This window comes from Dipodomys merriami, unplaced genomic scaffold, assembly GCF_024711535.1.
Source record: "Dipodomys merriami isolate MVZ:Mamm:240054 unplaced genomic scaffold, mDipMer1.0.p SCAF_68, whole genome shotgun sequence".
In the NCBI taxonomy this organism is placed as follows: domain Eukaryota; kingdom Metazoa; phylum Chordata; class Mammalia; order Rodentia; family Heteromyidae; genus Dipodomys; species Dipodomys merriami.
The window spans coordinates 964,335-988,930 of NW_027206268.1; the positions used below are offsets into that span (position 1 = coordinate 964,335).

At 53.6% G+C, this 24,596-nt stretch overlaps 2 protein-coding genes across 3 annotated transcripts; both read right to left on the minus strand.

Moving 5' to 3' along the window:
* Positions 1–5,501: 5,501 nt before the first annotated feature.
* Positions 5,502–9,821, minus strand: LOC138815962 (toll-like receptor 9). Of its 2 annotated transcripts, none has more exons than XM_070005381.1 (2): positions 9,739–9,821; positions 5,502–8,553 (listed from the first exon to the last, which is right to left on the minus strand). In XM_070005381.1, the coding sequence occupies exon 2, from the start codon at positions 8,414–8,416 to the stop codon at positions 5,642–5,644; it is 2,775 nt and encodes a 924-aa protein (XP_069861482.1). In that variant the 5' UTR covers positions 8,417–8,553; positions 9,739–9,821; the 3' UTR covers positions 5,502–5,641. The 2 variants fall into 2 exon arrangements, with proteins under 2 accessions (XP_069861482.1, XP_069861481.1); XM_070005380.1 differs by having other exon boundaries at positions 5,502–8,731; positions 9,739–9,817.
* A 1,877-nt stretch (positions 9,822–11,698) lies between these two features.
* LOC138815963 (twinfilin-2) lies at positions 11,699–24,439 on the minus strand. Its single transcript, XM_070005382.1, has 9 exons — positions 24,306–24,439; positions 18,436–18,513; positions 16,309–16,487; positions 15,320–15,415; positions 15,048–15,152; positions 14,820–14,945; positions 13,505–13,655; positions 13,275–13,396; positions 11,699–12,317 (listed from the first exon to the last, which is right to left on the minus strand). The coding sequence occupies exons 1-9, from the start codon at positions 24,328–24,330 to the stop codon at positions 12,150–12,152; spliced, it is 1,050 nt and encodes a 349-aa protein (XP_069861483.1). The 5' UTR covers positions 24,331–24,439; the 3' UTR covers positions 11,699–12,149.
* Between the last annotated feature and the right edge of the window lie 157 nt (positions 24,440–24,596).

Below are 24,596 nucleotides of genomic sequence, written 5' to 3' on the forward strand. Positions count from 1 at the left end.
GTGGCACCCCTGCAATATGGTCCCCCCCCTCCCCTGCATCTGGTTTTACTTTAATTCAGTTTTGTAAATTCCTATTATTCCTTTCTGGTGGTGCTGGGATTCAAACTCAGGACCTGGCACTTGCCAGGCAGGCGCAGCACCACTAGAGTTGAACGAATGAAAGGGGACCCCGTGTTTCTCCCCCTCCGAGCCTACCAGAGAACAAGTGGGCCAAAGACATGCCAAGCAGCTGGAGCCGAGGAGTTACATGCATGGGGTGGCTGGGATTACAGCCATGAGCCACTACACTCGGTTTGTTGGTTGAGATGGTCTGGGTCATTTGCCTTTTGGGGGGAATGGTATTGAGAAAGACTCAGTCCTCCACAGAGCTTTGTTCCCATCAGATAAAACCCACTCACGAAGGCAGCCAGTGGTGGAATGGAAATCACATCATCTGGGAGCCAGGAAATGGTTCTTCCTGCTCAGCGTTCCCGGCCTCCTTCCAGAACTTTCTCCATTGTCCCTCACATTCCCATGCCTGGAACATCCTCCACCTCCCACTGGGATTGGTGAGGGCTTGCTTCGGGTGGGGACAGTGTTTGGATGCTGGGAAGGAACCCCCACACACTTCTTTTGTGAAGCAGAGCCTGCAGGGTCAAAATGTCCCCCCCCCCCCCATGCGCCTCTCCCTCCCTGCCTCACGGGGTTAGGCGAACACAGGCCACAGCTGCAGAAAGTAGACGGAAGATGCTTAGAAATAAGGAGTTTAGCCAAGCACAGGTGGCTGAGCCCTATAATCCTCACTACTCAGGAGGCTGAGATCTGAGGATCCCGGTTCAAAGCCAGCCTGGGCAGGAAAGTCCGTGAAACTCTGATCTCCAATGAACCACCAGAAAACCAGAAGTGGCACTGTGGCTCAAGGGGTAGAGCACTCACCTTGAGCTGAAGAGCTGAGGGACAGCGCCCAGGCTCAGAGTTCAGGCCCCACGACCAACAACCACAACAAATAAAAGCTAAAGGACAGCACTCAGGTTTTTGAGTTCAAGCCCAGGGACTGGCATGTTTACACACAGCCTTGAGCAAACAAGTCTACTCCTGTAATCCTGGCTACTCAGGAGGAGTTCAAGGTGAGTGGAGCAAAGTGAACACCTTATCTATCTGAAAAGGCAAAGGTTGCGGGATCCTCATTCACCAGGCAGAGTGCTTACCAAGTATCTGTGAAGTCCTGTGTTCAGGCCTGGTACCATTAACAAACAAAAAAGCAAGTCCAATGGCAAACTGCCACGTCACAAGGCCTTTCCAACAATATTCACAAGCCTGAGACACTGGGTGAAGAGTTAACTGGGAGAAAAGGTGCGTATGTGGAAATTTCCATGGGCCTTTCAAACGGTTTAAGCAAATAAAGCTGGGACTGGGCACTGGTGGCTCACACCTGTCATCCTAGCTACTCAGGGGGCTGAGATCTGAGGATTGTGGTTCAAAGCCAGTCTGGGCAGGAAAGTCTGTGAGACTCTGATCCCCAGTGAACCACCAGAAAATCGGAAATGGCGCTGTGATTCAAGTGGTAGAGCGCTGGCCTTAAGCAAAAGAAGCTCAGGGACAGTGCCTAGGCCCTGAGTTCAAGTCCCAGGACTGGCAAAATAAAATAAAGCTGGGCACTGGTGGCTCTCATCTGCCATTCTAGCTATTCTGCTCAAGAGGAGGCTGAAGATCGGAGAATCATGGTTCAAAGCCAGCTTGTGCAAGACAATCAGAGACAAACAGCAGAGCTAGAATACAGCTGCTGGTGCTCTGCCCTGAGTCCTTCCTCTTTCTTGTCCTGGTACAGCCAATGGCATGTTAGTTAGAATGAGTGGTAGTGTGGAGGCCAGGCCCAAAGCCAGCTGTCAGCTCCCTTCCTAACCACTGTGCCCCATGTGTACAGCACCCCATCGTGCCCCACTGTGGCCCAGATCCCAACACCTCTAGGACCAGATTCTACCATCAGCCCCGCACCAAGTGCTACCAGTGGCCAGGACAGGGAAGGATGGATGCATGCATGCATGGATAGATGGGTAGATGCATGGATGGATGGATGGATGAATGGATGGATTAATACATTAATGGATAGATGCATACATGGATACATGGATAGATGCATGGATGGATGGATGGGTGGATAGATGCATGGATAGATGGATGAATGCATTAATGGATGCATGTGTGCACGGATAGATGGATGGGTAGATAGATGTATGTACGGATGGATGGATGGATAGCTAGATGGAGGTATGCAAGTATAAATGGATGGATGGATAGATGCATGTGTGGATGGATGGATAGATGACTAGATGCATGGATCCATACATGGATAGACAGGTGCAAGGATAGATAGATGCATGCATGGATGGGTAGATGCATGCATGGATGGGTGAGTAGATGCATGTGTGTATGCATGGATACACACATGGACAGATGGTACATGGATGCATGGATAAATGTGTGCATGCACGGATAGATGCATGGATAGGTGAATGAATGCATGGATAGATGCATACCTGCATGAACGGTAGATGCATGTATAGATGGATGGATGATGCATGTATACATGCATGGATAGATGGATGCATGAATAGATAGATGGATAAATACATGGGTGAGTGGATAGATGAATGCATTAATGGACAGATGCATACATGCATGTATTGTAAAAGTGGATTGACAATGGATTGCTCTGGGGTAGACTTGGGGTCCTGAGGGAGTGGCCAGTTGTGTCTCCTACAAAGACAAATCTAGGGTACTGGCCAGGGCCTCCACTTCCTGCTTCTGCCCGTGGCCTGGACAATCTCAGGGAGAGTTCATCCCTCTTCCCCTTCCTCCCAGGCCTCCAGCCTAGGGGAAAGGTCTTTTCGTGTTTGGTTTGACTCCCAGGTGAGCCAAAGAAGTACAACAGGTCAGAGTCCACGCGGGCCTTCCTGTGATTCTTAGGTTGGTGCATATCCTGCTGTCTTTCATCTGAGAAAGAAAACATACACTCTATGTTCTTTCATGATCCCCACCTCCCCCAGCTCCGCCCCGGCTGCCTAAAACAGAAAGAGGAAGATGGCTAATATTTCCCAACTGTTTCCTCAGAAGAGGGAGGAAGACAAAATCACACACACACACACACACACACACACACACACACACACACACACACACACACACACACACACACACACACACACACACAGAGGGAAATACAGTGTCCAGGCTACAATGTTGTGGTCAATTCCAGCCCTGGAGGCCATAAATGGCCCCAGGCTCCAAGCTTCCCTGGTCCAGACAAACTGGTTTGACTCTCCTGCCCAGCGAGGCAGATGACCAGTTTGCCCTCTGCTGCTCCAAGGGCAGGTTTGGTGGTGGTGGTGCCAAGACAGCGATCCCAGAACAAGGTGTCTTCACGATCCAGGTGTGACATGACCAACAAGTTGCCATAATGCCAGGACTTCTTCTATTTTTTTTTTTTTTTAAATCAGTTGTGGGGCTTGAACTCAGGGCCTGGACGCTGTCCCTCAGCTCTTCAGCTCAAGGCCAGCGCTCTACCACTTGAGCCACAGCGCCACTTCCGGTTTTCTGAGTGGTTTATTGGAGATCAGAGTCTCACGGACTTTCCTGCCCAGGCTGGCTTTGAACCGGGATCGTCAGATTTCAGCCTCCTGAGTAGCTAGGATGCCAGGCATGAGTCACTAGCATCCAGTCCAGCTTTGTTTTCCTTTTTTGATATTGTGGAGTCAACATTGTCCTGAACCAAGCCCTCTTGGGATTTTCATGGCTACAAATGAACTAGAATGGCAGCTTCTCCGCCCTCAAAGGATATTCTGTCCCATGAAGAAGGGAAGCTGCTACCAGACTTCCAGACCCAACCCTGGAATGTTTGTCTGGTTCTTCCCGAGAGGCTAAGGGAGGGAAAAAAATCGGGTGAGGCAAGAGCCCCCCTCCCTCTGCTTCCCCCCCCCCCACTCTCTTCAAGACCAAGTTCACATTGCGTTTCCATCTCTGACTCACACCTAGAATCCTAACTACCCAGGAAGCTGAAATATGGAGGATCACAGTTCTGAGGCCAGCCCTGATTAGAAAAGTCCTTGAGCCAGTTGCAGGTGGCTCATACCTGTCATCCTAGCTACTCAGGAGGCTGAGATCTGAGGATCATAGTTCAAAGCCAGCCCAGGCAAGGAAAGTTGGTGAGACTCTTATTGCCAATGAACCACTCAGAAAACCGGAAGTGGCGCTGTGGCTCAAGTGGTAGAGTGCTCACTTTGAGCTGAAGAGCTCAGGCCCAGCACCCAGGCCCCATGACTAACAAAAAAGAAAGAACAAACAGGGCTGGGAAGGTGGCTCAGTGGTAGAGCGCTTGCCTTGCATGCATGAGGCCCTGCGTTCGATTCCTCAGCACCACATAAGCAAAAAAGAAAAAAACCCGGAAGTGGCGCTGTGGCTCAAGTGGTAGAGCGCTCGCCTTGAGCTGAAGAGCTGAGGGACAGCGCCCAGGCCCAGAGTTCAGGCCCCACGACCAGACCAAAAAAGAAAAAAAAAGAAAGAACAAACAGAAAAGTCCTTGAGACTCTTTCCCAAATGACTAGCACAAAGCTAGGCCGGAGGCATGGCTTAATTGGTAGAGCAACAGCTTAGCAAGAAAGTCAGATACATGTCAGGCCCTGAGTTCAAATCTGGGTACTGAAGCCAGGCACGGGTGATTCATGCCTGTTCATCCTAGCTACTTAGCAGGCTGAGATCTGAGGATCATGTTTCGAAGACAGGCTAGGCAGGAGAGTTCATGAGGCTTGAACTCAGGGGCTGGACACTGTCCCTGAGCTGCTTTGGCTCAAGGCTAGCGCTCTACCACTTGAGCCACAGCGCCACTTGCAGCTTTTTCTGTGTCTGTGGTACTGCTGAGGAATCGAACCTAGGGCTTTATGCATGATAGGCAAGTATTCTACCACTGAGCCACATTCCCAGCCTCCCCCCCCCTTGTTTTATTATATATTTTTTCTGCCTGTTCTTTTTTTGGGTGTTGAGGATCAAACTCAGGACATTGAACTTGCTAGGCAAGCACTTCTCAGCCATTCATGAGACTCTCTTCCCCAATGAACCACTAGAAAAACACAAGTGCCACTGGGTCTCAAGTGGTAGAGCGCTAACATTGAGCAAAAGAAGCTCAGGAACAGCGCCCAGGCCCTGAGATCAAGCCCCACAGCCTAGCCAGGTGCCAATGGCTCACCCCTGTCATCCTAGCTACTCAGGAAGGCTGAGATCTGAGGATCACGGTTCAAAACCAGCCCAGGCAGGAAAAGTCGGTGAGACTCTGATCTCCAATGAACCACCAGAAAACCGGAAATGGCGCTGTGGCTCAAGTGGTAGAGCACCCGCCTTGAGCTGAAGAGCTGAGGGACAGCGCCCAGGCCCAGAGTTCAAGACCCCACGACCCTCCACTCCGAAAAAATTCTCCCTTCCCTCCTCCTACCCAGCCCTCCAGGAAACTCAGGGCTAGCAGTCTGGGAGCATTTATTAAGCACCTGCAGTATACTCAGCATGAGCAGGGGTGGGAAGGGAAAATAGTAGAGCAGTTGGCCAAAGTAAGTTAGACATTGCTCGTGTCCCAGCATGGAAGGGTGACTGACCCTTGATCGTCACCTGCCTTGAACTATTCCGCCGTGGGTCCCTGGCAGAAATTCCTGTTATAGAAATGGTGGTTGTCCCTGGTCAGCGCTGTGGCCAGTTGGGCCCAGAAGCTGCCCTGGCCACTGGGCTGATGAGGCCAGAAGAGGACGCTCTGACGACACAGACGCTGACGCAGCTGCACGTAACGGGAGCGGTGGACATCGGGACGCAGGATGACCAATACCACGACGTCCTTGCGGTCCTCCAGCAGGCGCTGCTGGACCAGCAAGAAGCCGGTACGCAGGAGGCCACTGACGCGATCGGTGTGGGCCAACACAAAGAGGGTCTTGCGGCTGCCATAGATGGAGGCCCAGAGGTTCTCAAAGAGAGTTTTGCCGGGGACCCAGTCCCGTTCTTCCAGGCACAAGCGTAGGGCCCGCCGTCCACGCCGCTCCTCTAGCTGGACCCGTAGTTCATTGTACACCCAGTCGGCCACGGCGGGCTGGGCTTTGTCAAACACCACGAACACATCGTAGGGCAAGGCGTGAGCGCCAGATCGCCTTTTCCAGGGAAGCCAGGCCTGGCAGAGGTAAAAACAATACCAGAGATCCCATCCATACACATGCTGGAGGATGGGCACTGTGATGCCCAGAGTCACAGCCAGCAGGGACAAGCCAAAACAATTCCAAGAGACGGTCTCATCCAGGCAGAGACGCAGGTCCTGCGCGAAGATGCTAAGACCCTGTAGTTGGTTGGGGCTGCCACATTTTACCTGACTGGGCAACCCCGGGACAGCGTGTTGGATCTCCAATAAGAACTCCACAAAGCAGGCCCCGCACGCACAGTGCAAAGGGTTGGTGCGTACATCAAGGGTTTGGAGGTTTTTCGCCAAAGATCCGAACCAGGAAGCCTCCACCGTCTTGAGGTAATTGTGGCTGAGATTGAGTTTCTGAAGTTGTACAGCCAGGACGAAGAAGCCGGGGGCCACAGACGTGATTAAGTTGTTGCTGAGGTCTAATACTTGCAGATGGCTGCTATTCAGGTGCGTGTCATTTGACAAAGCCTTCAGCTTGTTCCCTGCTAGATCTAGAACTTCCAGATTGGGCAAACAATCCAGGCCGGTCCAATTGAAAAACGCCAAGAAATTATCCCGAAGACGTAGCACCTTAAGGCTTTTGGGGAGATGGTCCAAGGTACGGGGCAGAAGGGTGTGTAACTGGTTCTTAGACAGATCTAGCTGTTGTAGGACTTTCAGGCCTTGGAAGAATCGGAGGTACAGATCTCCTTCGGCCCACATACGGCTCACGACATTGCCACTGAAATCCAGGGTGTGGAGCGAGGTGCTGCGCAGTTGGGGTGACACACGGCTGTTAATGTCGTTGTATGCCAGGCTGAGGATGCGTAGATGGGGTAGGAAGGCCAGGAAGCTAAGATTATGGCCTATGCCTTGCATACCAAAAGCCTGGTTGTTAAAGCTGAGGTCCAGGGCCTCCAATCGGGGTAACTCCTTGAAGGACTGGCTATAATACAAATCCAGCTTGTTATGGCTCAGATCGAGAACTCGTAGATTGACCAGAGGGGTAAACTGGGAGCCATTGACTGTCTGGGCTATGGAGTTGTGACTCAGGCTCAGGCACTGGAGATAAGACAGGTGGGTAAACATTTCGGCTTGGATTGTCACCAGATAGTTCCGAGAGAGATCCAAGGTGAATCTCGACTTCTGGCAGCTGGATATAAAGGTTTTAGGTTTGAGGGTGTCCAGCGGGGTTGGAAGGAAGTTCTCAGACCCCAGCTGGAATGGCTCTCCAGCCTCGATCTCTCCAGTGGTGGCTACCATCTTGTTCGTGCTACTAATCCGGTTGTCTGACAGGTCCACCAAGCGCAGGTGTCGGAAAGGCTGGAAAATGCTGAGCTGGGCATGTTTGATGAAATTCATCTGTAGACTCAGAGTGTGGAGGTCAGGGAGCTGGGCCAGAGGCTTTAGGGTGTGTTCGTTGAGCGATCGGAAGAAGATGCCATTCATGTGCAGTTCCCGCAGCGATGTGAGGCTCCCAAAGGAAGGAGCCAGCCATAATTGGGCAAAGGATACCCTCTTGCGGTAATTAAAGGATAGGTTGAGCTTCCGCAGTTTCGTTAGGCCTTGGAAAGCCGTCGTCTTATTGATGGATTCATAGAGAAAATTCTCACTCAGATCCAACACGGAGAGGCGAGGGAGCCCTTGGAACCATTGGGGGTTCAATTTGTGAAGAGAGCTGTCCTTCAACACCAGGCCTTCGAGGTGACTCAGGTGGCTAAAGGTGTCATTGTGCAGCCAGAGAGACCCATGGGGACATTCAATGCAAGGATTCCGGGCGTGATCACAACGGCGACAATTGCCCCCCACATCCAGGACGCGCAAGGCAGTCAGACCGGCCAGATCTTGGGGTCCCAGCTGGACAATGCGGTTGTAAGACAACAGGAGAGATTGCAGGCTGGGGGGCAGGAGTCGGGGTACCTGGGTGAGGTTGTTGTATTTGAGCGACAGCTGGGTGAGATTGCTCATGCGCAAGAAGACTCCAGGAGCCACATCGAGTGACCCACTGCAAGGGTTCTTATAATAGCAGTTACCATCCATGAAGAGGGTGCGCAGGGCTGGTAGGTCGGGCAGGCTGGATGAATCCAGCACCAAGATGTTGGTATGACTCAGGGTCAGGTTCACCAGGGATTTGGGCAGGGCGGGTACGGTGGTGATGCCATTGTAGCTCAGGTTGAGATCCTCCAGGGTGGGTACTGCCAGGAAGGTGTGGGGTTCGATGGTCATATGGCAGGTAAAGCGCATGGGGCTCAGGCCCCGCGGGGGACAATTCCATTTGAGGTTCAGCCGGCGCAGGCTGGGAAAGTGGAGGAAATCGGAGTCGTGCAGGTGGTGGATTCGATTGGAGAGCAATGAGAGGCTGGTGACGTTGTCGCGGGGGGCTGTGGCAGAGAAGCGGGGGACAGACTTCAAGACAAGCCAGTTGCAGTTCACCAGGCCTTCCTGGGGCTGGAATTCACAGGGGATGAAGGCGGGCAGGGACCCCAAAGCCAGGGCCTGTGCCAGCACTGCAGCCTGTACTAGGAGAGACAAGGGGAACTGGACCCCATAGCAGGAATCCTGCCAGGGCCAGGGACTGTGTGAGTACCCAGCCTAGCTCCACCTGGACCTGCACCATCTCCTAGGGAAGTAGGGGGTGTCTTTAAATAAATCTTGTCCCTCCTCCCCACTGAGCCTCCTGGCAATTGAACCCCTTTCCCATGCTTTAAGACCTTCTAAAGGGGGCTGGGGGATGTGGCTCAGTGGTAGAGAGCTTGCCTTGCATGCATGAGGCCCTGGGTTCGATTCCTCAGTACCACATACACAGAAAAAGCCGGAAGTGGCGCTGTGGCTCACATGGTAGAGCACTAGCCTTGAGCCAAAGAAGCTCAGGGACAGCGCCCAGGCCCTGAGTTCAAGCCCCAGGACTGGCAAAAACAAATAAAACGAAGGGACAACCTCTTGGTCCTGAGTTCAAACCCTGGCTCTGGCACTAAAAGAAAAAAAATCCCAAGAATTAGGCCTCGGCTTCTTCCAGGCTCCGTCTCTCTCCTCACGGCGGCTTCTCTTTCCTCCTGAGGAAAGCAGCCAGGTCCCCCCCACCTTTCCCTTCTCTAGGGCCCCCCCTGAAATCCTCTCTCTACTGCCATCCTCCACCCCTGCCCCCAGCCTCTCATCCCTCCGCGTTCTTTCCCCCTGACCAAGAAACAAGCAGGTGTTTCTTGCTAGAAGAACTTTACTGGGCTTTTCCCTTCCTGTCCCCAGCCCAGAGCAGGCCCCAATCTACTGTGGGCCAGAAGAGAACAGAGGGTGGGTTCCACGGGCAGCAAAAGGCAGAGTCTCCCCCCACACACACACCCCCAACTAGCCCTGGGCAGCCACATCTGGCCACGGAACCCCGGATCCCATCACCAACGAACATCCCAGGCCTCTGACTGCGCAGAGTCTCAGCGATCAGGGAGGCAGGCGACAGTCACTAATGTTCCTGTCCTCCGCTGCCAGATCAACTCTCCAACTCCATCTCCTCCCTCCCTCCCCCAGTCCCCCCACCACGATCATCCGGGGGGGAGAGGGGCAGCCCCACCTACCATGTCAGTAGTGGAGAGAGAGGTGATAATGGTGGGTCCGGCTGGCAGGCTGGCTAAGCAGTGACAGAAAACTTGGTTCCTCCACTAGGGTCCCTCAGATAAAGGAAGTGAGACTTTCTCTTATAAACTGAGACGCTAGCTTTCCCTACCACAAGCCGCCTGGCCCCCCCCCCCGCACCCCCCCACCCCCCCGCCATACACACATAGGCTGGCAGACAGAGCAGGTGTCCTACAATGATGAATCACAGGGCCATTTGCATAGCTAGTTGGCTCAGGGATACTCTCGGTACCCCTTCCTCTTTCTACATGCACGCCCCCCCGTCCCGCCTCCCCTCAGATAGCCCATGCCCCAAGAAGGCTTCACACATCTGTTGGGGGCAAGGGGAGAAGTCTGGAGAGGAACAAGCGCTTAGGTTTCACTGAAAATCAGGTTTCGGAGGGACTTGGGTGCTAAAGCACATACTGGGTCCCTCCCCTGTCCCCAAAGGGACTCTATGGCCTTCTGGTCTGTTCATATTGTCAGGACATCTGCCCTTTCCATCCTCTGACTCTGTGTGGCTTCTTCTTTTCTTTGGCGGAGGTGGGGCTGGAACTCAGGGCCTGGGCGCTGTCCCTGAGCTGCTTTTGCTGAAGCCTAGCACTCTACTACTTGAGCTATAGCACCATTTTCAGCTTTTTCTTTTTCTTTGCCAATCCTGGTGTTTGAACTCAGGGCCTGGGCACTGTCCCTGAGCTGCTTTTGTTCAAAGCTAGTGCTCTACCACTTGAGCCACAGCGCCCTTTCTGGCCTTTTCTGTGTATGTGGCACAGGGGAATCAAACCCAGGGCTTCCTGCATGCTAGGCAGCCCTATTTTCGGCTTTTTCTAAGTAGTTTTAATTGGAGATAAGAGGCTGATGAACTTTTCTGCTCAGGCTGGCTTTGAACTGGGATCCTCAGATCTCAGCCTCCTGAATAGCTAGAATGACAGCTGTGAACTACCAGTGCCTGGCATACTTGTCTCTCTTTCTTCCTTCCTTCCTTCCTTCCTTTTTTTTTTTGCCAGTCCTGGGGCTTGAACTCAGGGCCTGAGCACTGTCCCTGGGCTTCTTTGGTTCAAGGCTAGCGCTCTACCACTTGAGCTACAGCGCCACTCCAGGCTTTTTCTGTGTCTGTGGTACTGAGGAATCGAGCCCAGGGCTTCATGCATACTGGGCAAGCACTCTACCACTGAGCCACCTTCCCAGCCCACTTTTTATCTTTTTGTCAGTCATGGAGCTTGAACTCGGGGCCTGGGCTCTGTCCCTCAGCTCTTCAGCTCAAGGCGAGCACTCTACCACTTAAGCCAGAGCGTCACTTCTGGTTTTCTGGGTGGTTTATTGGAGATAAGAGTCTCACAGACTTTCCTGCCTGGGCTGGCTTTGAACCGCGATCCTCAGATCTCAGCCTCCTGAGTAGCTAGGATGACAGGCGTGAGCCACCAGTACCTGGCTTTTTTTTTTTTTTTTTTGGGGTCCGGTCGTGGGGCCTGAACTCTGAGCCTGGGCACTGTCCCTCAGCTCTTCAGCTCAAGGCTAGCGCTCTACCACTTGAGCCACAGCGCCACTTCCGGCTTTTTTCTTTTTGCTTATGTGGTCCTGAGGAATTGAACCCAGGGCCTCATGCATGCAAGGCAAGCGCTCTACCACTGAGCCACCTTCCCAGCCCCTGGCTTTTTTTAAAAAAAAGTTTCTAAATGTGTTTTTTTTTTTTTTGTTGTTGTTGTTTTAAACCGAAATCACAGAAAACTAAGACATGAGCGGGAAGTGCACAGGTGCTCCGGGATAGATTTCCCACTAACCTCAGGACCTGGGCAGGTCTGCGTTCAGGCTGTGTTTCGGGGGTGGGGGGGTGCGTTGGGGGAATGTCACACAGGCCCCCCCCCGTCCCCCCTAATTCTCAGGGCCAGAGGTGCGGTCCCACCACTCAGAGCCAGGCTGAGATGTTGATTTAAAAATACTTTATTCTTTAGAAAATACAGCATTCAATCCATCCTCCTGTCCTGCAAGGACCTTGCCCAGCCCTTAACTGACCCCACCCCACCACTGCCAAATTGGGCTTTCTAACCTGAACCAGGACCCCAGACTCCATTCTCCATCCCTTCTCCCCCTGGATGTCAGAGTCTCCCCGCTTTCTGTACCTCACCCCTACCAGGCTCCTTAGTCAGCCAGCAGGGCTCCTACACAGACGCGCTGGGCACACAGATGACAAGCAGGGGACAGCGCAGACAGAGATAGGGTACAGATGCCAGCCCAGTGGCCCCCAGCCCTCCTGGCCCCGCCCCCAAAGGCGGGACTTCCTGAAAGCCAGGTTGGGAAGAGGGAGATGGGGGGTGGAGGGGGATCAGGGGGATGGGGACAGACAACTCCATAGTCCACAGCCAGGCCTGGATGCCTAGCTGTCTTCTCCGTTCTCTCCCGGGCCTCGGATGAGGCGCTTGTGACCCCGCTTGCCTCCTGGGCCCCTGGGCTTGGCGAAGGCCTGTTTGAAGGCGTGTAGCTTGGGGTGTACTTCATCATACAGGAACTCGGCCGTCAGCTCCGCCCCGTCGCCAATCTCAATCTACAGGAGGGAGAGATGGGTATCACCTCCACACTGACCGCTCCCTGAGGCATCCCTTTGGACCTCTCCCACCACGGCTCTAGGGGGCTTTTCTGTTTTCCTGCAGGTGGGCCTGGACCTTGGGCCCAAACCGGCCCCCCCCACCCTGATTGTAGGTGCACCAACTTCTTTCTTTGGGGGGGTCAGTTGTAGGGCTTGAACTCTGGGCCTAAGCGCTGTCCCTGAGCTCTTCAGCTCAAGGCAAGCGCTCTACCACTTGATCCACAGCACTACTTCTGGTTTTCTGCTGGTTCACTGGAGATAATGAGTCTCATGGGGCTGGGAAGGTGGCTCAGTGGTAGAGCGCTTGCCTTGCATGCATGAGGCCCTAGGTTCGCTTCCTCAGCACCACATAAGCAGAAAATACAAGTGGTGCCGTGGCTCAAGTGGTAGAGTGCTCGTCTTGAGCTGAAGAGCTGAGGGACAGCACCCAGGCCCAGAGTTCAAGCGCCACGACCAACAACAACAACAACAACAAAAGTCTCATGGATGTTCCTGCCCGGGCTGGCTTTGAACCATGATCTTCAGATCTCAGCTTCCTGAGTAGCTAGGATGACAGGAATGAGTCATCGGTGCCCAGCAAGTAGCACCAAATTCTATACCACATTTTTTTGGGGGTACTGGGGCTTATACTCAGGGCCTAGACACTGCTCCTGGGTTCTTTTGCTCAAAGCCTGTGCTCTACCACTTGATCCACAACTCCATTTCCAGCTTTTCTGGTGGTTCATTGGAGATAAGAGTCTCACGGAGTTTACTGCCCGGGCTGGCTTTGAACTGCGATCCTCAGATCTCAGCCAACCTGAGTAGCTAGGATGACAGGCGTGAGCCACCGGCGCCCGGCTGACTATCTACGTTTGATTCAGAACTCTCGCAGCCCGCACCAAAGTGGGATCAAGAGCCCAGGGGACGGCCGTGTACCTTCTTGGAGATCTCCAGCTGGAAGTCCTGCTCTACAGAGTCTAGGAGGCGGCTCTTACAGCTCGAATAGAGCATGCGCTCTTTGATACTGCACTTATAGCCGGGCATGGAGTAGATGAACACTGGAGAAGGGGGTGGGGGATGGGAGGTGAGCGACATTCTACTCCCCCTTCCCCCCCTCCCCGCCCCCCGCCGTGGGCCCGAGCCGCAGCAGTCTGCCCACAACTCACCCACAGACTCAAGAAAGTCCCCCTCGTGGGTATGCTTGTAGAGGAAGAAGTGGTAGCGAGCTGTGTCTCGGGGCACCCGGGACGGCAGCTGGGTCACATCTGTGGGCTGGGTGTGCACCAACTCGATGGTTTCCCGCTCCAGGTCCAGCTTCTGTGGAGGGCAGGAGAAAGGGAGACATTGGCTGGGCGCTGGTGCTACCCCCTGGAAGTCCGGATATAATAGGATTGGCTGGCAAGAGCAGCCTAGTGGTCATGTCTTTCCTCCAGCACCTCCCTCCCCATGGCTGTCCTTCCATGGGGGGGGGCAAGGGGCGTCTCTCTGAAGAGACCCCCCCAATTCTGCGCCTTTATGGTTGCTAGAGAAGGAAATGGGCAATGGTGGCTCCCGTCTATAATCCTAGCTACTCAGGAGGCTGAGATCTGAGGATCATGGTTGGAAGTCAGCCCAGGCAGGAAAGTCGGTGAGACTCTCATCTTCAATGAACTACTAGAACAATGGACATGGAGCTGTGGCTCAAGTGGTAGAGTGTTGGTCTTGAACTGAAGAGCTGAGGGTCTGTGCCCAGGCCTAGAGTTCAAGTCCCATGACTGACAAATAATAATAATAATAAATAATGTCTATGGCTGGGAATATAGCTTTAGTGGTAAAGTGCTTGCCTAGCATGCATGAAACCCTGGGTTCGAATCCTCAGTGCCACACACACAAAAAAAAAGCCGTAAGTGCCAGGTGCTGGTGGCTCACACCTGTTAATCCTAACTACTCAGGAGGCTGAGATCCGAGGATCTTAGTTCAAAGCCAGCCCGGGCAGGAACATCTGTGAGACTCTGATTTCCATTAACCACCAGAAAACCAGAAGTGGTGCTGTGGCTCAAGTGGTAGAGCGCTCACCTTGAGCTGAAGAGCTGAAGGACAGCGCCCAGACCCAGAGTTCAAGCCCCACGACTGACCCAAAAAAGGAGAGGAGGAACTCTCAGCCCTGGGTAGGGGGGAAGGGGCTTTGACCTCAGGAAGCCTGGATCAAAGTGGGCACTAGGGAGGCTACAGACAGGAGGATGGGTGAAGGAGGCCAGGAGGGCAGGAAGGTATCTTGGGGCTTGAACTGCTGGCTGAGGATGTGTGCAGAGGGGAAATGGAGGAAGGAGAGAGTGGTCCCCAGACACACGAGGCTGGCTCCGAATGCCAGGAGGAGGAGGAAGAGGAGGAGGAGGAGGAGGAGGGAAGGGGATGTTTCCACAGCACACAGAGAGCGGAGGCTGGTGGAGACAGAGATGACCCGGAAGGGGCGGGGCCTGGGCGGGGGGCATGGATGCCCACCAGCTGGATATAGTTGACCGTCTTCTGCTTGAGTTGCTGTAGTGCCCGCTGGGCCTCGGGCTGCAGGGGGAAGGCAAGGCCCTGAAGGGTCTGGTGCTTGCTTTCCACGCTGATCTCTGTCTTCACCTGGTGGGGGGAAGCCATGATGAGGGGGTCATGTGATTTCCCCTCCCCTTCCCTGCCCTCCCCCCCCCCCCCCCAAACCATACCACCACCCGGCACACCCACCTCATTGATGCGAATCTGCTGCAGTTCCCGCTCGGCTGACGTGAGCGGAGCTGGTGCTGCGCAGGATGACAGATGCTTCTGGTACCCAGCGAAGGAGAGGTCATCCTGCAGGGATTGGGGTGTGTGAGGGGGGCGGGGAACCCCAGATGTATAAATAGACATCTGGGCCTGCAGTTCCTGGATTTCCACAATGTCCCCGGCTCCCCCCAGAGCCTGGCCCAGGCTTGCCCTGTTCACCATCCCAGCTTCCACCCTGCCATCCCGGACCTGACCTTCACCGTTCCAAACAGCTCATCTTTGATGTGGCCACCTCCAAACTCCTTCTTCACCGTGGCCCGCGTGGCTGCGTACAGCATCTTCAGCCGTACCTGAGGAGGGGGAGGGGAAGGGCAAAAAGGAGGGGTGCAAACTGTGAGACCCACTCACCATCCCCCACAGTCCACCTTCCCCAGAGGACAGACCCTTCCCAGAGCCAGCAGGAGCCCTGGGAAGAGAACCTGGCCATTGCATTGTGCCCCGCACAGCCAGCAGGGGGCGCGGTGCGGGACTGAGGCTGCTGCAGGGTAGATCCGGCCCGCACGGGGGAGCTCTTACCCAACCCAACCTCAGCTTCTCAGAGCCAGACTGATGATGATGCCCTGTACTGGGATTGAAGGGAGACCAGGCTCCAGAGTCCTCTATCAGACTTGCTAATCAATCAATCAATCAAGCAATTAATTTACTTCTCTATTTTTGTCAGTTGCGGGACTTGAACTCTGGGCCTGGGCGTTATCCCTGAGTTCTTCAGCTCAACGCGAGCGCTCTACCATTTGAGCCACAGCACCACTTCTGGTTTTCCTTGGAGATAAGAGTCTCACAGAACTTTCCTGCCTGGGCTGGCTTTGAACTGTGATCCTCAGAGCTCAGCCTCCTGAGTAGCTTGGATAACAGATGTGAGCCCGTTGGGGCCTGGCATAGGGCAAAGTCTTTTTTTTTTTTTTGGCCAGTCCTGGGGCTTGAACTCAGAGCCTGGGCACTGTCCTTGAGCTTCTTTGGCTCAAGGGTAGCAACTCTACCACTTGAGCCACAGCACCACTTCTGGCTTTTTTTTTCTGTGTTTGCAGTCCTGAGGAATCGAACCCAGGGCTTCATGCATGCTAGGCAAGCACTCTACCACTGAGACACCTTCCCAAGCCCATACAGTCTTTTTAAACCACTTGGGTCTAGCTGAACTTCCTTCCCCCCATTCCCAGTAGCTTTGCAGAGGTCCCTGAAGACTTACAGGAGAATTGTCAGGTGACCAGGCGAGAAAGAGCCACTCGAAACCCTGTGCATTCTGGGAGTCGAGACGGAAGAGCAGGTAGCAGGGCTGCTGGGCCTCTAGCAGTGGCAGCACACTTCTGTCGTAGTCCTGGTCCCAGCCACCCACCGGCTCCTGAGAGGCCCCCAGCACAAGCTGCTCTGGGGGACAGAGGCCGGGTGAGCTGGAGTGACCATCTCCCATCTCCCCCCACCCATTTTTTGTTTTAGTCCATCATGAGGCTTGAACTCTGGGCCTGGGCGCTGTCCCTCAGCTCTTCAGCTCAAGGCGAGCGCTCTACCACTTGAGCCACAGTGCCACTTCCTGCTTTTTCTGCTTCTGGGGTGCTGAGGAATCGAACCCAGGGCCTCATGCATGCAAGGCAAGCGCTCTACCACGGAGCCACCTTCCCAGCCCCTGTTACTCACATTTTTACCCAGGATGTTTACCTAAGTAGAACTCACAGCTTCCCTGGGCCGGGGGGAAATAAAATCAGGCTCTCTGGTCTTAACTCTGCTAGGTGTAGGGCACTCCAACAATGGTGCTGCAGAATGAACCCACCTGCAGATTCCTACCTGCTTACATCCTTCTGGTCTGGGATTGCTCAGGGAGGGCTGAAAACTAAGGCCAAAGAACAGGAGGTCTTCAAGCACTCAACTATGGACCTAAAACCCACGGTAAACTCTTGGCTGAGCAGCCCCGGATAGAGTGCACTGACTACCGGAGTCATTCACCATAGCATGGCTACTGGAAGGTTGGAAAGGAAGCACTCCGAGGTGGAGGGTACGGGATGGGGTGGGGGGGGTCTCAGTCCACACCCAGTCTTCCAGGATCTATGCCCCCACACACACACACACTGGAAAGGATAGGCCCTTGGCATAGAAAGCAAGAAGGAAAGAGAGTCCTTCTTACTCAATCCCCCACGCCAGCCTGGCTTGAACCCTGATCCTCAAACCCTCCCCAAGCTAAATCTCAGCTCAAGTCCCACCAGCCTACTGTACGACTCACAGGTCCTCAGGATCAAGGCCAAGACCCTGCCAAGCCTGGAATTCCTCCCCGCCCCCCTACTATTCTGTTGTCAGAACCAGATGATCATTGTCCCTTCTCCCCACATGACAGGGCATTTTCCCAAAGGAAGGATCACCTTATCTCCTTATGCCAGACTAAGTCTGCCACCCACAAACATGTGCTGCTCTCGTGTCTGCCCAACCCAGAACCCTGACAAAGCCCATCTCTAGGTTTAGGGGGAGGCTAGAGAGAATCTCAAGACAGCTGGGCAAAGGTGGCTCACGCCTGGCATCCTAGCTACTCAGGAGGCTGAGATCTGAGGATCGAGGTTCAAAGCCAGCCTGGGAAGGAGAAGCTGTGAGACTCTTTATCTCCAATGAACCACTCAGAAAACTGGAAGTGGTGCTGTGGCTCAAGGGGTAGAGCACAGGTCTTGAGCTGAAGAGCTGAGGGACAGCGCCCAGGCCCAGAGTTCAAGCCCCACCACTGACAAAAAAAAAAAAAAAAAAGAAAGAAAGTGGCACTGTGGCTCAAGTGGTAGAGCACTAGCCTTGAGCACAAAGAGGCTTAGGGACAGAGCCCAGACCCTGAATTCAAGCCCCAAAATCGGAATAAATAAATAAATAAGAGAACCCCAGAGCAGGGCTCTGGTGGTTCACGCCTGTCATCCTAGCTACTCAGGAGGCTGAGATCTGAGGATCAGGGTTCAAAGCCAGCCTGGGCAGGAAAGTCCATGAGACTGATCTCCCATAAACCACCAGAAAACCAGAAGTGGCGCTATGGCTTACATGGTAGAGCGCTTGCCTTGAGCTGAAGAGCTGAGGGACAGCGCCTAGGCCCAGAGTTCAAGTCCCACAACCAGCCAAAAACAATAAGAGAGAGAGAACTCCAGGACAGGGCTGGGCATGACAGAATTACCAACAGACACACACAGGATTCCCACTCCCCAAGAAACGTCCCCCTCCGAGTAGCCTCAGGCACAACCCCAGATGGGGAAACTGAGTCTTCAGTGGGGGTGAGAAGTCAGCATCCACATCTCCACATCTAGAAGCCACAGGGTCTAATCTCCAGCCTATGTCCCAGCTCCCAGGAGACACTCACCGTCTTCAATGATCACTTTAATGAGTCGGATGGAGCCAGCCCGGGCCTTGGCAAAGAATTCCTTCAACTCCTCAGTGGCTACGAGAACAAGAAACATGGTGAGGGAGTTTTGAGCGTGGGGCAGAGTGAGCAGGAGCGAGTCTGAGGCCCTTACTCTGTCCCTATGGGGTCTGGCGGCCGAGCTGGGGAAAGGCTGGTTAAAAACGATCTTCCCATGTGACTGGGGAATCTGAGCCACTGAACACAAGCTCCCAAATTTAGCCAGCAGGAGTGGCAGGCGGGTGGCGGATTTGGCCCAGAGGGTGCTGGTGGGTGGGGAAGGGGCGGAGATGGGCAAGCTAGGGCAGCTAGGACCAGCCAAGCTGGCCACAGTGGACAGTCCACACCAGGCCCCTGTTTCCAGGAGGAAGTGTGGGGGGGGGGATCTGAGATTCAATAATGACATATCCATATAGAAACAGACAAATTCTCCAATTGGACACGATATCCAATCACACACACACTGTCAAATCACACACAGTCTACCACACATGATGGTAACACACACCAGTGGGAGGCAGAGAAAAGTGGAAATGTGTAAGGGAAAAACAAAGGAGGAGGCAACAATGCTCGATAACAGTTATTCATGTAACTGTCACCCCTCTGTACAGTATTTTTACAAAAAAAAGTATATTAAAAAAAGTATATTAAAAGGGGGAAATGTGAATGTCCTTATTCATAAGCATTCACCCAACCGATCAACGTAAGTACTGTTGTTTTGTTTTTGTTTCTTTGGTGTCAGTCCTGGGGGCTGGAACTCAGGGCCTGGGTGCAGTCCCTGAGCTTCATAAAAGCTATTGTTAGCAGGGTGCCAGTGGCTCACGCCTGTCATCCTAGCTACTCAGGAGGCTGAGATCTGAGGATCTCAGTTCAAAGCCAGCCAGGCAGGAAAGTCCGTGAGACTCTTTTCTCCAATGAACCACGGGAAAACCGGGAGGGGTGCTGTGGCTCAAGTAGTAGAGTGCTTGCCTTGAGCTGAAGAGCTGAGGGACAGTGCCCAGGTCCAGAGTTCAAGCCCCATGACTGACAAAAAAGAAAAAGCTAGTGCTCTGCCATTTGAGTCACAGCTCCACCTCTGGCTTTTCTTTTTTTTTCTGGTGATTAATTGGAGATTAAGAGTTTCAAAGAGGGACTGGGAAGGTGGCTCAGTGGTAGAGTACTTGCCTAGCATGCATGAAGCCCTGGGTTCCATTCCTCACTACCACATACACAGAGAAAGGCCAGAAGTGGCCCTGTGGCTCAAGTGGTATAATGCTAGCCTTGAGGACAAACAGACTCAGGGACAGGACCCAGGCCCTGAGTTCAAAGCCCTAGGACTGGAGAAAAAAAAAAGTTTCACAGACTTTCCTGGTGGGGCTGGCTTTGAACCATGATCCTTGGATCTCAGCCTCCTGGAGTAGCTAGATTATAAGCGTGAGCTACCGGTGTCCAGCAGCAGGCATTTTTGTTCAGAGATAGGAACACTATACAGATAAAATCTTTTTATTTTATTTATTTTTGTCAGTTGTGGGGCTTGAACTCTGGGCCTGGGTGCTTTTCCTCAGCTCTTCAGCTCAAGGCCAGCGCTCTACCACTTGAGCCACAGCGCCACTTCTGGCTTTTCCTGTTTATGTGGTATTGAGGAATCGAACCCAGGGCCTCATATTCATGTAAGGCAAGCACTCTACCACTGAGCCACCTTCCCAGCCCCAAAATCTTTTTTTTTTTTAATTACTATTTGTGTGCAAGTGTGTGTGTGTGTGTGTGTGTGTGTGTGTGTGTGTGTGTGTGACTGAGGAATTGAACCTTAGGCCTCATGCATGCTAGGCAAGCACTCTACCACTAAACCACATACCCAGACCCCAGGTAAAATCTTGAGTTTTGCTAACACACATGCTTTTCTCTCTCTCTGTCTGTCTCTCTCTCTCTCAAACACACACACACACAACATAAACACAGAATCACAGATCCTCAGAACACACATACACTCAGCCCCACCCAGAGCAGCTGAACAGGGGACAAGTCCCAGACCAGGGAAAAAGAGGAAAGGTTTTCTGGAAAGAAGAGTGGCCCTTAAGAGATGCCATCTTGAACCTTGTGCCACAGAACTGGGAAATGACCAGGAAAGGACCTGAGTAAAGATGAATGAAGATCATGGTCAGGCCGGGCACTGGTGGCTCACGCCTGTCATCCTAGCTACTCAGGAGACTGAGATCTGAGGATCGCGGTTCAAAGCCAGCCCGGACAGGAAAATCCGTGAGACTCTGATCTCCAAGAAATGACTCAGAATACCGGAAGTGGCGCTGTGGTTCAAGTGGTAGAGCGCTCGCCTGGAGGCTGAAGAGCTGAGGGACAGCGCCCAGGCCCGGAGGTTCAAGTCCCATGACGGACCAAAAATAACAAAGAAAGAAAACCATGATTCAAGTGGGGAAGATCTCTGCTCAGATCTGGGTCTCTAGATGAACAGGAGCCAGGCCAGCATGACCTTGAAGGCTGACCTAGGGGTCATGAGGATCCCAGCAGAACACAGCTGGAGGAGAGCTGAAGTCAGAGAATATTTATAGGGCCTGGATTGGACAGCCCAGGAGCTGGGGGAGAGGGGGAGGGGGAGACTTTAAGTAAATAAACTCTAGTCCTGACCTCAGATGTCCCCCCTGGCAGAGTAACCCTGTGGCTTCAGGCTCTGTACTACCCTCCATAGCCACCAGGTGTCCAGGGGTACACTCAGCCCAAAAGTTTGTGGGTGGTTCAGAGCAGGCCCACTGGGTCAAGACAGAACTTCCCAATGAGCATCTCCACCAAGTAGTCCCTTGGGGCTTCAAGGCCTGGTGTCTACAGGACTTTCCCTTTGCTGTATGATCCTTGACCTCTGAACCCCAACCTCCTCTAGAAAAAGGAGATAATCAGCCGGGCACCAGTGGCTCATGCCTGTCATCCTAGCTACTCAGGAGGGCTGTGATCTGAGGATCGCGGTTCAAAGCCAGCCCGGGCAAGGAAAGTCCCTGAGACTCTTAACTCCAATCACTCAGAGAATCGGAAGGGGTGATGTGTGGCTCAAGTGGTAGAGCGCTTGGCTGGAGATGAAGAGCTGAGGGACAGCGCCCAGGCCCAGAGTTCAAGCCCCACGACTGACACACAAAAAAAAAAAAAAAAAAAAAAAGCCAGCCCAGATAGGACAGTTCATGAGACTCTTGACTATCAAGAAGCCGGAAATGACTCAAGTAGTAGAATGCTAGCCTTGAGCAAAAGAGATAAGGGACACCATCTAGGCCCTAAATTCAAGCCCCAGGACTAGCACAAAAATAAATAAGGGGCTGGGAAGGTGGCTCAGTGGTAGAGCGCTTGCCTTGCATGCCTGAGGCCCTGGGTTCGATTCCTCAGCACCACATAAGCAAAAAAGAAAAAAAGCCGGAAGTGGCGCTGTGGCTCAAGTGGTAGAGCGCTCGCCTTGAGCTGAAGAGCTGAGGGACAGTGCCCAGGCCCCACGACTGGACCCAAAAAAAAAGAAAAGAAAAGAAAAGAAAAAGCCGAAAGTGGCTCAAGTGGTAGAGTGCTAGCCTTGAGCTGAGGGACAGTGACCATGCCCTACAACCAGCAAAAAATAAATACATAAATAAGTAAGTAAAATAAAAAGGAGAATAATACCCAGGATACCAATGGCTCACGCCTGTCATCCCAGCTACTCAGGAGGCTGAGATCTGAGGATCACGGTTCAAAGCCAGCCCAGAGAGGAAAGTCTACGAGTCTCTTATCCCTACTAAACAACCAAAGTAGGAAGTGGCGCTGTGACTCATGTGGTAGAGTGCTAGCCTTGAGCATAAAAGCACAGGGACAGCGCCCAGGCCCTGAGTTCAAGCCCTAGGCCTAGCACACACACCAAAAAGAGGGAGATAATATTTGTAAACTCAAGAGTCGTAGCAAGCAGCAGAAAGGAGGAAGTACTCAGGAACTGGGCCTCTTAACCCCCATGTGTGTGCTGTAAAATACCAACAGCAAGGAAAAAACTGTGCTAAACTCTCTCCTCTTACCTGTCCAGACTTAGGCAAGGAAGGTCAAGAAATTCCCCCCACTTGGGACAGACAAGACAAGCGCCTTCTAACGTTACCAGGGCAAACTGACCCCCCCCTAGGAAAAGACATTGCTTCTTTACCCCACCCACTGCCTCCTCAGCCACCATCAATAATCCAAGGCCAGGAGCCTGGGACACCTGAGCCTTCATTATCAAAGATTCATTATCCACCCCCCGCCCCCATTCCAGTAAGCTTCGGGTTTCAGTCCCTCCCCCCGGCTCTACTCTGAGGTCAGCCAATCGACATCTATGTCCAGAGACAGGGCTGGTGTGTGATCCTCCTGTTATGGTTTCACAAGAGCAGGGAAATAGGAAGCAGCTTTGTTTATAGGCAGAAGGGGAGCTGGGGAGGGCAGGGGCAGCCCTGACCACAGTGCCCATCAGCAGGGGGCCGACAAAGAGGGAAGGCTGGGTATCAGTTCTTCACTTGGGGGGCACGATCTGTTCATGAAGCCCACCCTTCTAGTTCCTGACTTAGGCTTCTATGGTATCTGGTTCAGCAGGTCAGGGGGGACAGGGAGTTGGCCAGGAAAACCCTGGCCACTAAGTGGCCACAAACACCAAGCTGAGACTCAGGCGGTCAGGCTGGTCGATGGTGGTAACCCTGGGCAGGGGATCATGATGTGGCCACTGGAATGGCTGATGACCAAACCAACCCAGCTGTCTGGGCCCGAGGCCAGGAAACCCTCCAGGGCCAGTGATGGGGCCTGAGATGCTAAGGTCAAGGTAGGTCATCTGGCTTTAGGCCATTGCTTCTCTCAGCCTATCCAAGGAAGCAACATGGGCCAGGAGTATGATTGTGATGCTTTGGGCTGGAGAAAGTTGGAGAATCCAGGACCTGGACTTTCTCCACTACCCATTTATCTGGGTCAACCCCTCTATAACCGCTTTCCACCCTGTTTGCAATGCCAGCCAAGGCGGATTCAAGAGATCACACAGGAAAAGAAAAGGGTGTGTGTGGGGGGGGTGTCAGAGGCCAAGGTCAAGTGGGCTACTTTAACAGTGGTGATGGCTAGTTTCCCCCCAAGCCTGGCTCGCAGGAAGGTATTGGATCCTAAGGAGAAATAAAACTCCGAGATCCCTACACACATTCATTCACAAGCTTAACACAAGTCCTAAGAAGCCATGGCGTGCGTGCCTGTGTCCATGGTAACAAATGCACACCAAGATGCTCCCCCCCCCTCCACCAGGAAACTGGGCACACGCGCACACACCCCCACATACACTGACACGTGGTACACCCTGCCAGAAACCACTGATGTCTGAAAAGGATCCCAGGCCACCCCCCAACCCCTCCTTCTGTAGGGCTTCCAAATGGCTCCCGGGGGGCACAACCGTGGACACCCAACGATCCTACGTGTGCACTGTGCACGTCCAACTTACATCCAGATGTTCAGGCCTTAGGACCAGCCACGGGAAGATGTGGGCACACAGGAGTGTGTACCCCTACATACACACACACACATACTCCAAGCCCCACCACACACCACCCTAGAAGTGCATATGGGCTTAGCCTCCACCCACACCCCCACACCCCAGAAAGGAACAAAAATACCAAGACACAGGCACAATCACCCCCCCATCACCAGATGGCTGCACCCCCCCCAGCACCCCTTTAACCAGCGAGCTGTGATCCATCCCCCCCCCCAGAAGATGCCATTTAAAGAAGAAACAGGAAGCTTTGGCTGGCCGGATGAGGCGCAGGGAGGAAGAGGATGGGGTGGGGGGGGAGGAAGGCCTGACAAGCCTGGGGGTGGGGGAGCAGCCCGATCTCGGCTCTCACCGTGGATGCCCGTCTGATGCGCCATGGCTTCGATGTCTCAGCTCGGTGCTCAACCACTTGGCCCGGCCGGAGGAGCAGCAGCAGCAGCAGCAGCAGCAGCAGCAGCAGCAGCAGGAGGAGGAGGATGTGGCAGCGGCCGCCCAGCCTCTGGCACAGCTTCCCGGGGCGGTGCCGCAGGACACGCCCCCTCAAGGTGAAGCTCCGCCCCTCGATGGGCGTGGCCTCCGGGCGGAGGCGGGGACAGCGGGCCGTGCGCTCGCGCGCGTGCGCACAGCCTACGCCTGTGGCTGG

What these genes read in the sequence shown, in the direction of transcription:
- LOC138815963 (XM_070005382.1), bottom strand. Translation starts at nt 24,330, where the DNA reads ATGGCGCATCAGACGGGCATCCACG. An exon ending in AGCTGTTTGGAACGGTGAAG is followed by an intron (nt 15,153 to 15,319) that starts GTCAGGTCCGGG and finishes CAATCCCTGCAG; the next exon opens with GATGACCTCTCCTTCGCTGG. An exon ending in GGACTTTCTTGAGTCTGTGG is followed by an intron (nt 13,397 to 13,504) that starts GTGAGTTGTGGG and finishes CCCCTTCTCCAG; the next exon opens with TGTTCATCTACTCCATGCCC.